General features: G+C 30.7%; 1 protein-coding gene across 1 annotated transcript in view; it reads left to right on the plus strand.

The window, feature by feature from the left end:
- The window catches only part of LOC145334930 (uncharacterized), a 191,342-nt gene that overhangs the window by 124,841 nt on the left and 49,051 nt on the right, over positions 1–17,450 (plus strand). Inside the window, exon 9 of the mRNA XM_080180568.1 lies at positions 5,084–5,143. Within this exon, the coding sequence (XP_080036694.1) occupies positions 5,084–5,143 (60 nt within the window). The remainder of the gene's footprint in view (positions 1–5,083; positions 5,144–17,450) is intronic.

Below are 17,450 nucleotides of genomic sequence, written 5' to 3' on the forward strand. Positions count from 1 at the left end.
ATAACACTAGTCCCCAAAGTTTTATAATAACGGTTTCTTATTCGTTGACTTAATAACTTTGGGAACTTTAGTGAATTTTGATTGGTTGATACATAAAATTTTGTGTTCAAACGTTTCAACAAATAATTTTACGCTACAGTAGGGGTAATTTTGTGTATCATCATTGGGGATGTATATGAACTTATCGGTCATTGTCTTATCCCTGTAGATCCCTGGAGAGAACTACAGACAGACAGACATCCTACCTCTTTTTTGTACATTTAAGGATTAATGGTATCTAATTGATAAAAGTTATCAAAGTCAAACCCTGAATTGGCTGATTAATAGATCAAAGGCAGGGTTCTATAGTTGTTTACTACCCTAGTATGACAGTATAATCACAGCCTGGGCTAGCTGCATACTCTACTGTCATACTTATGGGAAGAGTTATGAGGGCCCGTTTCAAACCCGGACATAAAAAATGTTTAATTCAAAGGGTACTAAATGACCAAAAACGCTGGGATAAGATAAAATAATTGTACATCCCAATGATGATAAACAAAATTACCCCCTTTGTTGATTAAAATTATTAGTTGAAAAGTTTGGACACTGCTAGTTTGAACAAACTAGAGATTAAATAAAAGTACCCAAAGTTTTTCAATAAAAAATGTGAATAATTGCTTTTAAAACTTTGGCTACCGTCAAATTTCCCTATCTTCTAATAAAAAGATAGCGATAGATAGCGAATCAATGAATCAAAAATATTTACAAAAAAGATTTTAAAATATTCATCCCAAAACGCCCCCTCATATTCTGTCAATTATTCATTTTTAGAAACTTATTTCAAATGTGGATTCATTTTGATAGATTTTCCCCAGTTAAAAGTTAAGACTATTTTTCTAGTCCTCTAGGGGCACTTGAAGACCCCTAAATTTTAAGATTTAGTTTCAAAAGAAAAATAACAAAAATGTTTGGTGAAGGTGGGTAATTTTTACTCAGACGGTGGTGGTACCTTACCCCAAAATAGTTATAAACCTTCCCTGGACCTTTAAGAAGGTACATTGTAAAGAAGAAGAGCGAGATTCTTTAGCAACATATATGTATATAAATAAACAAACAGATAGACATCCTGTTATTTTTATAGAATCCCAAAAATGCATCCAAATTTTGAGTGATGTAAAGGGATAAGACAATGGCAGATGAATTAATGTACATCCCCAATGATGATACACAAAATTACCTCTACTGTAGATTACACTTAGGGATTGAAACGCTTAAACACTCTACAAAATGAACCAACCCATCGAAATTCAATAAAAGTCCCCATGGTTGTTAAGCCAAAGAATAAAAAAAAACGTTTTTTATAAGACTTTGGGGACTATTGTAAGAAACAGTCAAATTTTACTGAACTCTTTGGCTGCCTTAATCAATACTACGGTAGTTATAGCCCATGGGTAATTATTTAGTTAAATATTAACATATTTAACCCCCATCCATCAATATCTAACCGTTTTTATCATACTTTAATAGTCTCTTACTTAATTTTTAATAAAATAACAAGGATAGTTTTACTTTAGTAAGCAAAGCTGCTTTTTACTTGAGTAATGCATTAGCCCTTAATTAAACAGTCGCAACTCATTACCATGCACAGTTAGGACTCCCAGACAAAGTCCGACAATCAAAGGGGTTTATTTTCTGCAGGGATAAGGCAATGAACGATACGTTGGTATACTTAGATCCCCAATAATGATAAACAAATATACCCCTTCTTTTGATCAAAATTATTAGTTAATTAGTTGGAACCAAAAAATCAATATTTTTATAAAGGAACAAAAGTTATAAACTTTTAAATCTTTCATTTTTGTTGCACTATTTTTTTAGAAATACTTTTTCCATCCCGTTTTAATATTTTTAAGGCATACCTTCTCTTTACAAAAGTCTATCGATCATAATCAATATTAAGTTTTTTTAGCTTTTGTTATGTGCCTAAAAAGGTGTGCGTTGATTTTCGCGCGTTTATTAGACGCATAGTATTACAATAGGGATCTAAAGTGATAAGACAATGACCGAAAAAACTATGTACATTCCCTATGATTATACACAAAATTACCCCTTCTGTAGATTATAATTATTGGTTCAAACGTTTGAACACTCAACTAAATTAACCAACCAATCCATATTCACTAAATCCCAAAGTTGTTAAGCCAACGAATATGAAAACGTTATTATAAATCTTTGGGGACTAGTGTAATAAACATCCCATTGTCTTTTTGCTAATATGATATTTTTGCGTATGGGAAGTTACGTAGCCAAAAAATTGTCCAAAATCAACAAAGAGGGGATGGTCAGTTTGTTTTACATTTTTCAAGAAAAAAACAAGGGTGTTACTTTATCTAATAGCGGAGCAAAAATAAATATAATTGCAGCCTTTTTTTAATATTAAAGTCTTTTTTTACTAATTTCATTTTAAAGTAAATATAGACAATGTACGATGAATTTGTGTATATGTACATCCCCAATGATGATAAACAAAATATAACCATCTATACACTGCTAGTTTGAACCAACCAATAAAGATTGAATGAAAGTACCCAAAGATTTTAAGCAGACGTATAAGAGATGGTATTAATAAAAACTTTGGGTACCAGTATAATTTACAGTGCAAAGTCCCCTCTGTCTTCTTGTATAATATCGACTAATAAAGGGAGGGAGAGGACATTGGACTGTAAATTATACTGGTACCCAAAGTTTATAGCATTCGTTGGCATAAATACTTTGAGCTCTTTATTAATTCTTGATGGCTTAAGTAAACCTTTAGTGTCTACACTTTTTAACCAATAATTTTGATCAACAGAAGGGGATATTTTGCTTGCAATCGTTAGTATGTACATTTATCGTCCATTGTCTTATCCCTTAATATCCCTGAATGACAACACATTGTTTTAGAAAATGACGTACGGACAAACACAAAATGTAGAGTAGCATTGCACCCTAAAAGAATGAGTTAACGGTTGTGCAAAATATTTTTGTCTATTTGTCTTTTTCTTTATGTTATTTTAGTTTTATGGACCCAATCGTAATGCACGTACACGGATAGATCTTTAAAAAAATATTAAAAAATCCGTATCGCTTTGAAACCGATTAATATCTGGTGGATTAGAACCGGTTCTGAGCCTCACTGAAAAATTATGTCTCGCATCGTATTATATCCAGCTTTCTAGGAATATAAAGATGTACAATCTTAAGATTAAAACCAGTAGTCTATATCCGCGGAAAGCTGTGTATAATACTATAATACTATTTAAGTATCGCTTCGAAACCGATTAATATCCGGTAGATTAGGAACGGTTCTGAGCCACACTGAAAAATTATGTCTCGCATCGTATTTATCCAGTTTTCTAGGAATATAAAGATGTACAATCATAAGATTAAAACCAGTTTTTTTTCAGCCCGTGCCTTCGGCATCTCGGGGTTTTAATCTTTTTATTGTACATTTTATATCTGCGGAAAGCTGTTAATAATGCGATGCGAGAAATAATTATTATAGTGCCTATAAAAAAAATGATGTCATAAAGGCCTACCATTGGCCAATTAAAATCTATACTGGCCTGCCATTGGTAATTTAGTCTGTGTATTAGACTATCAATGGTCATTTGTATTGTATGACGTCTTTTTTATAGGCAATATAAAGAGCGTCAAGGATGACAACATCCAATAAAGCGAAGAATGGTACATCAAACAGTTAGACAAACGAACATTAAACTAAGCATAAACTTAAATCCCCTATTTGTCTATTGAAAAATCACTTAAATACAAAATGTTTTACTTAATCGTTATATGAATCAATATTTTTAAAAATCTAGAGTATAAGATAAGACATTTCTAACATGTCTAAATAAACGAAAAGACCTTTAAATCATAGACATACGGACGGACTAACCTTAAATGAAAGAAGCTTTTCACATTTTAATTAAAACGTAGAACTTAGAACGTAGACAAATGGCAAGCAATCAAATTTTATCTAGAAAACAATTTCCTCTTCTAGGCCCAACGTATTGGTTTACAATAATAATATTTACTTTTTCGGCTTGGCAGATTTTTAAAATTTTGACGATGTTTTCTCATCTTTCGTTGAAGTCTTTTTTTGTCTGTTTAAAATATGAAATTCGAATTACTTTTCGACATTAGTTATAGAGCAGCTAAGCTTTCCAGATCTAAAGAGAAGAGACAATGGAATATAAATTGATTTATGTACCAAATTATTGGTTGAAAAGTTTTGACACCACAGGTTTCAAAGTACCCAAAGTCTTTAAGCCAACGAATAATAGAACATGTTTATTAAACTTTGGGCACCAGTTTAGTTTACAGTCCATTGTTCCATCCCTATAATTATGCCTTATCGTACAAAGAATTAAATTTAATAGGACAATTTTAAAATAATCAAGTTTTAAATCGATAGCACAATTATAATAATGATATGTTAATTTTTAAATGTTTGAATTTGATGGGACTATTCTAATATAATTTAGATGTTTTAATGGAATATGGTCATTCTAGTGTAATTTAAATGTTTTAATTTAATAGGACTATTCTATTACAATTTAAATGTTTTAATTTGATTGGACCATTCTAATATAATTTAAATGTTTTAATCTAATAGGAGTTTTTAAATATAATTTAATGTTTTATTTTAATAGGACCATTGAAACATAATTTAAATGTTTTAATTTAATAGGACTATTCTATTACAATTTAAATGTTTTAATTTAATAGGACTATTCTATTACAATTTAAATGTTTTAATTTGATTGGACCATTCTAATATAATTTAAATGTTTTAATCTAATAGGAGTTTTTAAATATAATTTAATGTTTTATTTTAATAGGACCATTGAAACATAATTTAAATGTTTTAATTTAATAGGACTATTCTATTACAATTTAAATGTTTTAATTTAATAGGACTATTCTATTACAATTTAAATGTTTTAATTTGATTGGACTATTCTAATATAATTTAAATTTTTAATTTAAGAGGACTTTTAAAATATAATTAAATGTTTTAATTTGATAGGACCATTCTAATAAAATTTAAATGTTTTAGGAATGTTTTGCTGAGGAACGCGGTGAATGTCAGACTCGAATGGACAGATTAGCGCTAAAGGCAAGAAATTAGTTACTAACGCCCGAAACCGGGTTTTATATACGTTCTTTATAGTAGTAGGGTGTGTGTCGGTCTATTTTAAGAGTGTAGAAGCTGGCCATATCGATCTTCCATTTGAAATTTTATTTTAAAAGCGAGATAGAAATTGTGGGGGGAGGATTCCCTTTTAGAGACGATTTTCCTTGAGAGGGTTGAGATACCGTCCCCCAAAATAGTTAAGAGCCTTGCCTGAACCTAAAAAAGCTTTACTGTAAAGATGAACCATTTCGGTTCAGTAGTTAGTAATATCTTTCATAACAGACAGACATCATATAAATTCTATATAAGGATTATTTTAGAAAATTGTAAACTGAAAAGTTTAAGCTCGGTTTCTGGCGTGGTAAATGGGCCAGAAAAAAAACTAAGAAAATTAAGCTCTTAAAAGGAATATAAGCTTTAAGGCCATATTTAGAGAATTACAAGGGGGGAGGATTGGGGTTGGTTTAACAATGAGTTGGGGGGGGGGGGGCGGGGGGGGGGGGTGAAACGGTAAAGAAAAAAAGAGGGAAGTGAGGTCTGAATTTTATGGATGTCTTTCCTTAATATACCCACATGACGTTTTTACAATGTTTCATTATAAGAATAGCATCCAATAGTAGATATAGGTTTTTTTATGGAATTTGTTAAAATTAGTTTTTCTTGGGGTTTACAAATTTGTTAAAGACATTTTTAAAATTACCTTTTAGAATTAGTATTTAAGATTTAATTTTTCTTGTACTTTTTAAAGTTGTGTACATTCTCGAACTACTGGTTTTCTATCACCCAAAGGATGCTTAATAAACGTATTTTTTTGTAAAAAAATAAACACTAAAAAGTGAACAACACTATATTCTTCCCCTTTTTAAATGTTTTAAGTTTATACTTTTATACTCCCTTTTGCCTTAAAAACCAGGCTCGAAACTTTTATGTGCTTTTTTTGTGAAAAACATATTTAAATGTTTAAGAGGCTCAAATGTTAAAAATCAATGTTAAAAATTGCTTAAATGCATATTGTTGAAACTTGATTAAAAAGATACTAAACAAACAATATTATGTCTAATTATCCCAGGACTCATCATTCTTTGTTATGACTATAGATAGGCTACTTCTTTTTGACTTTATGCTATAGGAATGAAGGCTTTTAAATGATATTTCAACATACTTAAATTTTATATGAAATAAAAAAGTTTCAAGATTCGAAGATTTTTTTTTCTCAAAAAATTAAAGCGTTTACTTGCATTTGGGAAGTATATTTTTAGTGGTGGACAGTTTGGGATAATTTACTTAAAAATAGAGAAATGGAAAAATCATATAATGGACAAACGAAAAAAGTGAGTTAAAAGGCAGATGTTGGGTGGTCATAACTAAGAAAAGAAAGTGAGATAATCAAAAAAATAACACAAAAATAAGGTTTATGTTTTTTGATCGACATACAGACGGACAAAACAATGTATAGACCTGATGCGTATGTGTCATAGTAATATTCCCTGAAAATGTAACTAGTCTTCAATAGCAGCTGAGGAAATCACAATAGGCGTTTCTGATTGACAGGCGGTTTACTTATGGACTGACGGACTAAGTAAGCTATAACGTAGCTCCGCTACTATATTAGGTGTACTACAGCTCGAAAGGAGTTTATTTTTAGCACAAAATCTGGTTAAAAAAATTCTTCTGGAAAATAAAATATCTTTTTGAAATAATTGTCTCATTATTTTCAAACCTTTAAGAAAGGTATCTTTTGGGGGCAATTACTTTAATATTTTAACTAATTCGGAAACCTAATATACCTCAAGCTTTAAAGAAAAAAAACAGGCGTAGCTACTCTTTCACTCATGTTTTCCGTTTGTCTATCTGTTTATGAGTTAAAATATTTGGACACTGCAACTTTAAAACCAGCCAATCAAGATTTAATAAAAATACCATAGTTCTAGCGCCAACAAATTAAAGTGTATAAAAGTAGAGGGACAAAGTGACTCAAATATCAGCCATGATACGTCTTAAAAATGAGAAAGATGAGAGGAAAAGTAGGAAAGAAACCCCCTAAAAAAGAGATGGATAATCACTCAATTTTATGACGTTACATTGCTTATTTTGAGTCACTTTGTCCCTCTACGTATAAAACTTTGGGTACCTTTATAATTTACAAAGTTCAATATCCTCTCTAAACCCTCAATTTTCCATAAGTAACTTATAAAACCATTTAAAGCTTCGCCTCTATGGGATATTAAAATCCTTGTTTTTATAAATCTATCCGGTTTTAAACAAAAAGGGATTATTTTTCTGAAGAAAAAGTATTAAGCTTTCAATTTTTCTACCATTCAAACTATAAAAAACGTTTAAAAAGACTTTAAATATTATATTATGAGATGTTATTGCTATCAACAAAGAAAACAACTAACAAATTAAAAGACAAGTAAAAGTTTTTCTTCCGATGATTAGTCCCTTCCTGTGATTGTAAAGCTTATATGCATTTTAAGTCTATCTAATTATAATTCCTTTTGTTGTAGGCTAAGAAGCTAGACATTTATCTATCTATCTGTCTATCTTTCTATCTATCTTTCTATATTATTATCTCTCTATCTTTCTATCTGTTATATGTCTTCTATCTATCTTTCTATCTGTTATATGTCTTCTATCTATCTTTCTATCTGTTATATGTCTTCTATCTATCTTTCTATCTGTTATATGTCTTCTATCTATCTTTCTATCTGTTATATGTCTTCTATCTATCTTTCTATCTGTTATATGTCTTCTTTCTATCTTTCTATCTGTTATATGTCTTCTATCTATCTTTCTATCTGTTATATGTCTTCTATCTATCTTTCTATCCATTTATGTGTCTATCTGTCTATCTATCTATTTTTATCAAATTTAATTGTTTTCTATATGTTTATCTATCTATCTATCTATCCATTTTACATACTTGTCTATCGAACTATCTGTCTATCTTTTGTTCTATGTAACTGTCTATCCATTTGTTTATAAAACACCTTCACAGACAGACGAACAGACATAAAATATGGAGCAAAAAACTGTATTGATTTTAATTTATTTTCGCTCAGTATATTATAATGGATATCGTTTTTCTAACATGATTTATTTGTAGCCCTTTAAAATCTTATTAACAGAGAAAGAATTTTTATTTGTTCTTTAAAATCTCGCTAACAGCTGGATCTTTTTAGAGAAAGAGGGGACAAGGGCTGTTTATTACGCTAGTCGCTAAAGTTTTATTGTAACGTTTTCTTATTTGTTGGCTTGACAACATTGGGGTCTTAAGTGAATTTTTATTGGTTTGTTTATTTAGTTGAGTGTCCAAACGTTTTAACCACTAATTTTAACACTAATCAACATTAGGAATGTACATCAATTTATTGGACACTGCCTTATCCCTGCTTCTTAAAGGTTCTGGACATGTTTAAGGCTATTTTTTGGAAGGGTTAGTACATAGCTATCGAGTTGCTCGCATCTTCAGACTAAATTCTATTATGTTAAAAATGATTTATTTTATTGTCTGGTATGAAAAATGGCTAATAGATTACCTATTAATATTTACTCAACGTTCGCTAGTTTTTGGGGAAATTTACAGAGATCTTAAGGGATAAGACAATGGACTATAAATTGATGTGTGGTAAACAAAATTACCCCTGAAAACGTACTGCTGTTGTGTACAACCCATTCATGATTTGATAAAATTGTTTTAAGTTTAAAAGTAAATTAAATGATGACACTGAACAGACAGACAAACATCTTAACACTTAATATTTGGTTAAGTGAAAAAAAAACTGAATTTAAAGTTAGGTCAGGAAAGGCAAGCCCATTTTTTAAAGCAAATCTTCTCTAAAATATTTGTTTTTAAAATTATACAATTTAATGAATAGATGCATTTATGTAACTGTTGGATGGATACATTGATACATTTGTAGATAGATAGTAAGCCTTTTCTATCTTTTTATTTTATAATTTAAAGTAGTAAGTTTTTTTTCTGAAGCTAAATATCTTGGAAACAGCTGGCCGATGTGGTACTTCACAAGGAATCTTTATAAATGCCTTTTGGGGTGGTTTAAGGCTATTTTCTGACTATGAAAGTTGCTTTAATATGATTTAATAGGGATAGGCAAAATATGATTAACATAATGACTTAACATAACCCTAAGAATTTCAGGGAGTAAGGGACCTAGGACAAGGGAAGATAACTAATTAATTAAGTATTTTAGTGATAGCTTCTCTCTCTCTCTCTCTCTCCCATTCTTTCTTTCTCTAACCTTCCATTCTCTATCTCTCTCTCTCTCTCTCTCTCTCTCTCTCTCTCTCTCTCTCTCTCTCTCTCTCTCTCTCTCTCTCTCTTTCTCTCTCTCTCTCTCTCTCTCTCTCGCTTTCTCTCTCTATTTATTTTCTATCTATATCTCTCTCTCTCCCTCTCTCTCCCTCTCTCTCCCTCTCTCTCTCTCTCTCTTTTTCCTCTATCTCTTTCTCTCTCTTTCATTTCTTTTTTCTCTTTAATACGCTATCTCTGTTGTAAAATGATTTAACCCTCTAACCAATTTGAAATTCCCTTTTGGGCAATCGTAGTGCGGCCATTTATGAACTTTTAACACGTAACTTTGGCATTCAAACCTTAGCTGGTAGGGAAAGGGTATCTGAAGAAATAGTACAACTAAAATTTGCATTTGAGACTTTCAGGGATAAGACAATGAACGATAAATTGATGTACATCCTCAATTATGATGAAAAAAAATACTTCTTCTGTAGAATAAACCTTTTGATTGAAAAGTTAGAACACTGCTAGATTGAAACAATCAATATACTGAAGATACATGTATAAAAAACCTTGGGTACCATGATAATTTTAGTCCTATTGCCCCTCCCTCCCTTGCATTATCACATTAACTTAAAACTATTTTTGCTCAAAGCCAAGAGAGGAATTTTATATTGACTTAATTTCACAACAAGAACAATAATACACAAAACTTTATGTCTGTCTATCTGATTGTATATATGTATGTAAGTATGTTTGTCTGTCTGTCTGTCTGTCTATCTGTATGTCTGTCTGTCTGTCTGTCTGTCTGTCTGTTTGTCTTTTGTCTGTCTGTCTGTCTATCTATCTATCTTTCTTTCTTTTTATCTATCTATCTTTTTTTTTAACTATCTATCTATCTTTTTTTTTAACTATCTATCTATCTTTTTTTTATCTATCTATTTATCTATCTATCTATCTATCTTTCTACCTATCTATCTATCTAACTGTTACATGGAGAAAATAAATGAAATCAATATAATTTTTTGTGTTTGGATTTGACCGTATAAATCAAACAGGGGCGTAGTTATTCTGTTTATCGGGGGGAGGGGGTATTTAATACACCTCTCTTTCTTTCTGCTCTCTATTACTTTCTTTCTCTCTCTCTTCCTCTCTCTCTCTTTTTGAAACAAATAGGTTCTAATAAATAAGATAAGATTTGAAATCGAAATTTCAATTGTTTCACTTACGGTCAAATAACATAGACAAAATTTGAAACATATTGAATCGTGTAATGTTTGAGTTTATTTTTTAGTTTTAACCCATTCCCCTCCCTTACGTAACTTTTCCGCCAATTAAAAGCTTTTTGTGATAGTGAGAGATTTTAACATTTTCTGTTTTGCGTAACGTTGTCTGTCTGTTTGTTAAAGTGTTTGTTTTTCCTGTCTGTTTAACTCTAAATATTTGTATCTCTGTTTGTCTGTCTATCTATAAATGTTTGTATGTACATATTTATGTTTGTATGTATGTATGCCTGTATGTCTGTATAACATTACCTCTAAAGTTTGTCTTAAATTATATATCTAAATATCTGTCAGTCTGTCTGTAAATTTGTTTGCCTGTACGTTTGTTTGTTTTGCCTCTACTGGACGCATTTTATGTTAAAGTAAAGCTACGCTCTAATGAAGCAAAAAGAGAAACTTAAAAACTTTAACTAACAAAAAAAGGACACTCTAAGATTTTGACTTTTTATGATAAAAACAAAAAGCAAGGATGACAGAATTCATAAGAAGAAAAGTTTAAAAATAAACATTAGAAACATCTAATACTCTAAAATATCAGAGAGAGATGGGACAATAGGCTGTTATATACTGGTCCCTAAAGTTTTATAACAACGTTTTCTTATTCGTTAGCTCATCAACTTTGAGGAATTTTGATTGGTTGATTCAATAAGATGTGTGTTCAAATGTTTCAACCACAAATTTTAATCTACAGAAGGGGTAATTTTGAGTATCATTATCGGGGATGTACAACAATTTATCAGCCATTGTCTTATTCCTTTAGATCCCTGGTAAAATCTTGATTTATCAGCAGAGAAAATTTTTAGACACACAGACGGCCAAAGTAATTTGTAAAGTAGATGCCCATTGTCAATGCGAATCTTCATGAACATTTGCAGACATCTATCTTTAATAGTAGTATTTTTATATGAAAGCAGGGGTTTTAAGGGATAAGACAATGGAGGACAAATTCATACTTCCCCAATGATAATAAACAAAATTACTATTACGGTAGAGTAAACTTATTGGTTGAAAAGGGTGGACAATCATAGATGCAACCAACCAACAAAACTTTAATAAAGGTACCCAAAGATTTTAGGTCGAAGAATAAAACTTTGGGTACTAATTTAAGTAAGGAAGCTTCCCTTTTGTGCTTGTTGAATATTATTCCTAAATAATTAAAATAAACAACGCAAGGCAAAAAAAAAACCTGATTTGAATTGCAAATTTTTTAAATATCCAAATATGACGTTTTTGTATTATTGCCAAAATAATTAAAGAGCCAAAATTTTAGATGGTTATTTTTATAAACCATGACATAATATCTACATACTTATATAAAACTCAGAGAGAAAGGGGACAATGGGCTATTTATTACACTAGACCCCAAATTGATTAAATAGCCAAAATTTTAGATGGTTATTTTTATCTTAAAGGAAAAAAAAGATGACAAAATATTTACATACTTATGTAAAAACTCAGAGAGAAAGGGGACAATGGGCTGTTTATTACACTAGTCCCCAAAGATTTTACAATAACGTTTTCGTTTTCGTTGGCTTAGCAATTTTGGGAACTTTTACTGAATTTTGATTGGTTGATTTATTAAGCTGAGTGTTCAAACGTTTCAACCACTGATTTTGACTGCAGAAGGGGTAAGTTTGTGTTTCATCAGTGGGTATGTACATCAATTTATCATCCCTTTAGATCCCTACATAAATTTATTGCTATACTTTTTTTCACATTATGAAAAGAACACCATTGATTTTACATAAAATTTTCCTCGCGTTTTTCATGTTCTTATTCTTAGCTGGCCAAAACAGACTTGTTAGATTGGAATGACATACAGATAGACAGACAAACAAACAGATAAACAAACAAACAGACATATAGACAGACAAACAAACAAACAGACAGACAGACAGATGAAAATAAAATTCTAACTTTCTAGTAAAAAGTTATTCATTTCATATCAGTAAAGTTAGGATTGGATAATTGGCAGATATCTGAAGAGATAAGACAATGGACGATAAATAGGACATTACCAATGAAGATAATCATATTCTTAGATTCAATTAAAGAACCCAATGTTTTTGAGCTAAGAAAGGAAAGATTCTGTATGTAAAACTTTGGGTACCAGTGTAATTTACAGTCCAATCTCCACTCCCTCCTTACGAAAAAAATAAATTTGTCAAACTTTTAGATTTTAACAATTTTTATTTTAATTTGTTTTTGCTTAAATTTAAAATCTCGTTTTTATCAAAGAATTTCACTTTGTTTGCTTGAAAAAGATTTTAAATTTTTAAATTAATAACGGTGGTTTCCCCCCATTGCTCAATAAATGTGGAGGGGAGAGAATAGCCTAAAACCTTTCAAAGGCAAATTCCTAACATAGATAAGAACCATAGAAGATCACTTAGCCGTTTACGAGACGTTATAAGACAAACACACAGACAGACATACATACATCCTATTACTATATGCTATCTAGAGGGGTAGAATTGTTTCGCTTGTAGTTTAAGGAATTTTGTCAAAATTATTGTTTTTACATAAATTAAGAAATTTGGCAATTCATGATTTTAAAATTAACAAAAAATAAATTGATTTAAAAACTTTAAAATCAAATTTGTTTGATAAAAAATCTTAAGGGATAAGACAATGGAATATAATTTGATATACATCCTTAATGATAAAACCCGTGGCTCAACACGTATCGCATCCGCTCGTCGCCAGGGAGGTGATAGGTTCGAATCTCTAAAAATAAAGACGTTAAAAACGGTTCCTACTGCTGCTATGTCTGGTGCGCGACACAAATAGTAAGAGTAGGGGGAATGCCTTGGCCCATAAACAGGCGCAACTCACTACATTGTACAGTTAGGACTTCTCAGACAAAGGTCGTGCAATCAAAGGGCTGGTTGTCTGATGGATGTTACTTAACCTAATATCCTTGGGTGTTAGAGTATCGCATCCCATTACACGGAAAATTCCGCCATTACGAGGTAATGGTAATGATTATAAACAAAATAACCTCTTGTATAGTTCAATATTATTGGTTGATAAGTTTAGACACTGATAGTTAGGAACCAACTAATCAATATTCAACTAAAGTTTTTGAGCCAACAAATAAGATTATGATGTTATAAAACTTTGGGTACCTGTGTAATTTACAGTCCAATGTCCCATCCCTCCCTGGGACTAATTAGTGTTTGTGAGGGCCCTGTTTTACAATCCTATTTTTTCTCCTAATTTATCCTAAATATACTTCATATCTTTTAATTATATCAATATATTCGAGGTAGAAAGTGTCTATATAACAGTAAAAATATAAGAATAGCTACTGAACCGATAATCTTTTTCATTTTTAAATCTTTTTTACAGGTTTTTCTTCTTAAGAATTTTTAAAAATTGTTTGGGTTGGGTCCTTTAAGATATCGTTAACTACTGAACCATTTAAGATCCCTTTTCTTATAGGTTGTAGTCATTTTTTCAATATTTAAAGTTACTCCTAGAGACTATATTAAGCTAAAGTATATTCAATTTTTAAAAATCATTTTTAGCTAAAAAAAATATAAAAAAGTTACTTTGTATGAGTTTTATATTCTATTTTTTTCCTGGCTACTTAAAAATATTCAATTAGAGAAGGAATTTTATCTAAATTTCAAGGATTTTTAGGTCGTTTTATTGTTTTTTTGGTCATCTAATTATTTTATTTTCTGATTATCAAAAAAATATTAATATTGTAAAAATATTTATGGATATACAGATAGATAGATAGACAGTTAGAAAGATATACAGAAAGACAGATAGATAGACAGTTAGAAAGATATACAGAAAGAAAGATAGATAGACAGTTAGAACGATATACAGAAAGACAGATAGATAGACAGTTAGAAAGATATACAGAAAGACAGATAGATAGACAGTTAGAAAGATATACAGAAAGACAGATAGATAGACAGTTAGAAAGATATACAGAAAGACAGATATATAGACAGTTAGAAAGATTACAGAAAGAAAGATAGATAGACAGTTAGAACGATATACAGAAAGACAGATAGATAGACAGTGAGAAAGATATACAGAAAGACAGATAGATAGACAGTTAGAAAGATATACAGAAAGACAGATAGATAGACAGTTAGAAAGATATACAGAAAGACAGATAGATAGACAGTTAGAAAGATATACAGAAAGACAGATAGATAGACAGTTAGAAAGATATACAGAAAGACAGATAGATAGACAGTTAGAAAGATATACAGAAAGACAGATAGATAGACATACAGAAAGACAGATAGATAGACAGTTAGAATGATATACAGAAAGACAGATAGATAGACAGTTAGAAAGATATACAGAAAGACAGATAGACAGACATTTAAAGATCCCCATTTGGTTGAAGAAAAACATGGATAACAACATCCATTAAAGCAAAGCTCAATAATGAAACAAATAAGACAAAAACAAACATAAATACATAAATGTAGAGCAACATTGCATTTATTATTCAACATTATTCCCCAGCAATAATCATACCAGTTTGAAACCGATAGGAAAATTCTAAGAAGCCTAAATTAAATTATGTGTATGGACGGACCGACCCTGAATGTAAAAAGCTTCGCGTTTTAAAAAAACCATGACAATTGTACAAAATAATAGGAGAGAGAAAAGTGAATTAAAGATCCTTTTCAGTTTTGACAATGTTGTTATTTTTTTATGTGGAAAAAAAGTATTTTTCACTATTTTGGACACCTCATTTTAGACTTTTGTTAAAGCTGGGATAGTGAAGGATATTTTTCTTGAATTTTAGATTATTCCCATGTCGATGAATATATTTGTATTTTTCTAATAATCAGAGAGAGAGAGAGATAGGACAATGGGATGTTTATTACAATAGTCCCCAAAGTTTTATAATAAAGTTTTCTTATTCGTTGGCTTAATAACTTTGGGGACATTTGTATTTTGATTGGTGGATACTTCAATTTATAGGTCACTGACAATATATCCATCGATGCATGGATTCAAATATCCATCTATCTATCTATCCTTTTTAATGACAATCAGTTTATTTTTCACCTATCTATCCATCTTTACATCTATCCGTCGTGTATCTATATATTAATTTATTTATCTATTCACCTATCGAATCATCGTTTTTATCCAAAATTCTAACTATTTAAAAATATTGTTAACAAAGTCATAACAATTATCGTGATCCAAACATTTTCAAAAATTAATTCACAAAAAATCCGTCAATTTTAAAGGTCCTATACCTAAACATCCGTGTTTTCAACAAAAATGAAGAAACTATAATATTTTTACAACTCATGCCTAGAAATTGAAAAATTTCAGCATTTTTGTCTGCAGGGGGTTCCTCACTCCCGCAGGGATATTTTTACTAATTTTTAATCTCTAAAACTCCATCTAAATGTAATGTAATTGGTTCATGTCGACTATATGGGCATTAAATAAAAGTAGTAATAACTGACATAATACCGACATAGCGATAATTTAAAAACAGCTTAACTAAAAAATCATATAAACATGTTAAAGCTGCTTTTTATTATTAAGAAGAATAGGGGGAAGTATTTTGGCCTATAAACAGACGAAACGAATAGTTGGTTGTCTGTTGGGTGTAATTTAAAAAAACATAGCAGCTACGCTCCCTAGAAGCCTCTAGGGGCACTAAGGGTATATAGGAGGGGGAAAAGTCGACCTCATCCCATTTTAAATTTGAGTTTCAGAAGAGTAAAAAAAATATTTTTTTGGAGGGAGGGGGGTGAGGACACCCTCCCCAAAAATAGTTTAAAACTTTCCCAGGAAGCTTCACTGTAAAGGAGAACAATATCGGTTCAGCGGTTAGCGAGATCCTTCGGGACAGACAAAAACGCTTACTACTTTTATATAACTAGCGGCTTCGCCCCTAGTCTCTAGGGGCTTACCCCAAGAGGTTTGATCAACCTAATTTTTCGTATTTTAGATTTAAAAAGAAAAAGTAAAAAAAAAATTTTTTTTGAGGGGGGGAGGTATTTTTCATTTTTTGGGGGGGTTGGGGGTGTCCCACCCCCCAAGAAAATAGCTTAAAACCATCACAGGACCAATAGGTATATTCCCTGAAAAGTAGAGCCCAATCGGTTCAGTAGTTTCTGAGATCTTAAGCTTCAGACGGACAGACAGACGGACAGACGGACAGACAGACATCGTTCTACTTTGTATTATAGATAGGATAATATGAATAAATTTGTTTTTATGAATAATTGTCCTTGCGAGTTTCTGAAATTATGGATTTTGGGGAAATGGACAAAAGGATGTTTTTCACTTTTCTCTCTCTTTTTTTCTGGTCATTTATCTATCTATCTATCCTGTTAAACGTTTGCGCTGTTAATATGTCGACATACGTTAATCTAATGAGAAATAAGTAATATCCTATTCCTATGTCAATGATTCTGAGGCAAATACAATCTAAAATATCGATTGTTGATATCATGGAGGATTTAAGTTAATTTATCGGCCATTGTCTTATCCCTTTAGATCCCTGGGCAAATCCAATCTTATAAATGCATGTCGATATTTTGTCAGTTATGACTAAATATTCGACACAAATAATTGGAATTATGCATGGATAAATAGGGACAATAAATTGATCTATATCACAATGTTAAAACACAAAATTACTCCTTTCGTAGAGTAGAATTAGTGGTTTAAATGTTTGAACACTCAACTTAAAAAACCAACGAATCAAAATTCAAAAATGTGAAGCCAACGTTAACTTAAAACT

This window comes from Acartia tonsa, chromosome 13 (assembly GCF_053477335.1).
Source record: "Acartia tonsa isolate MP-2025a chromosome 13, ASM5347733v1, whole genome shotgun sequence".
Classification (NCBI taxonomy): Eukaryota; Metazoa; Arthropoda; class Copepoda; order Calanoida; family Acartiidae; genus Acartia; species Acartia tonsa.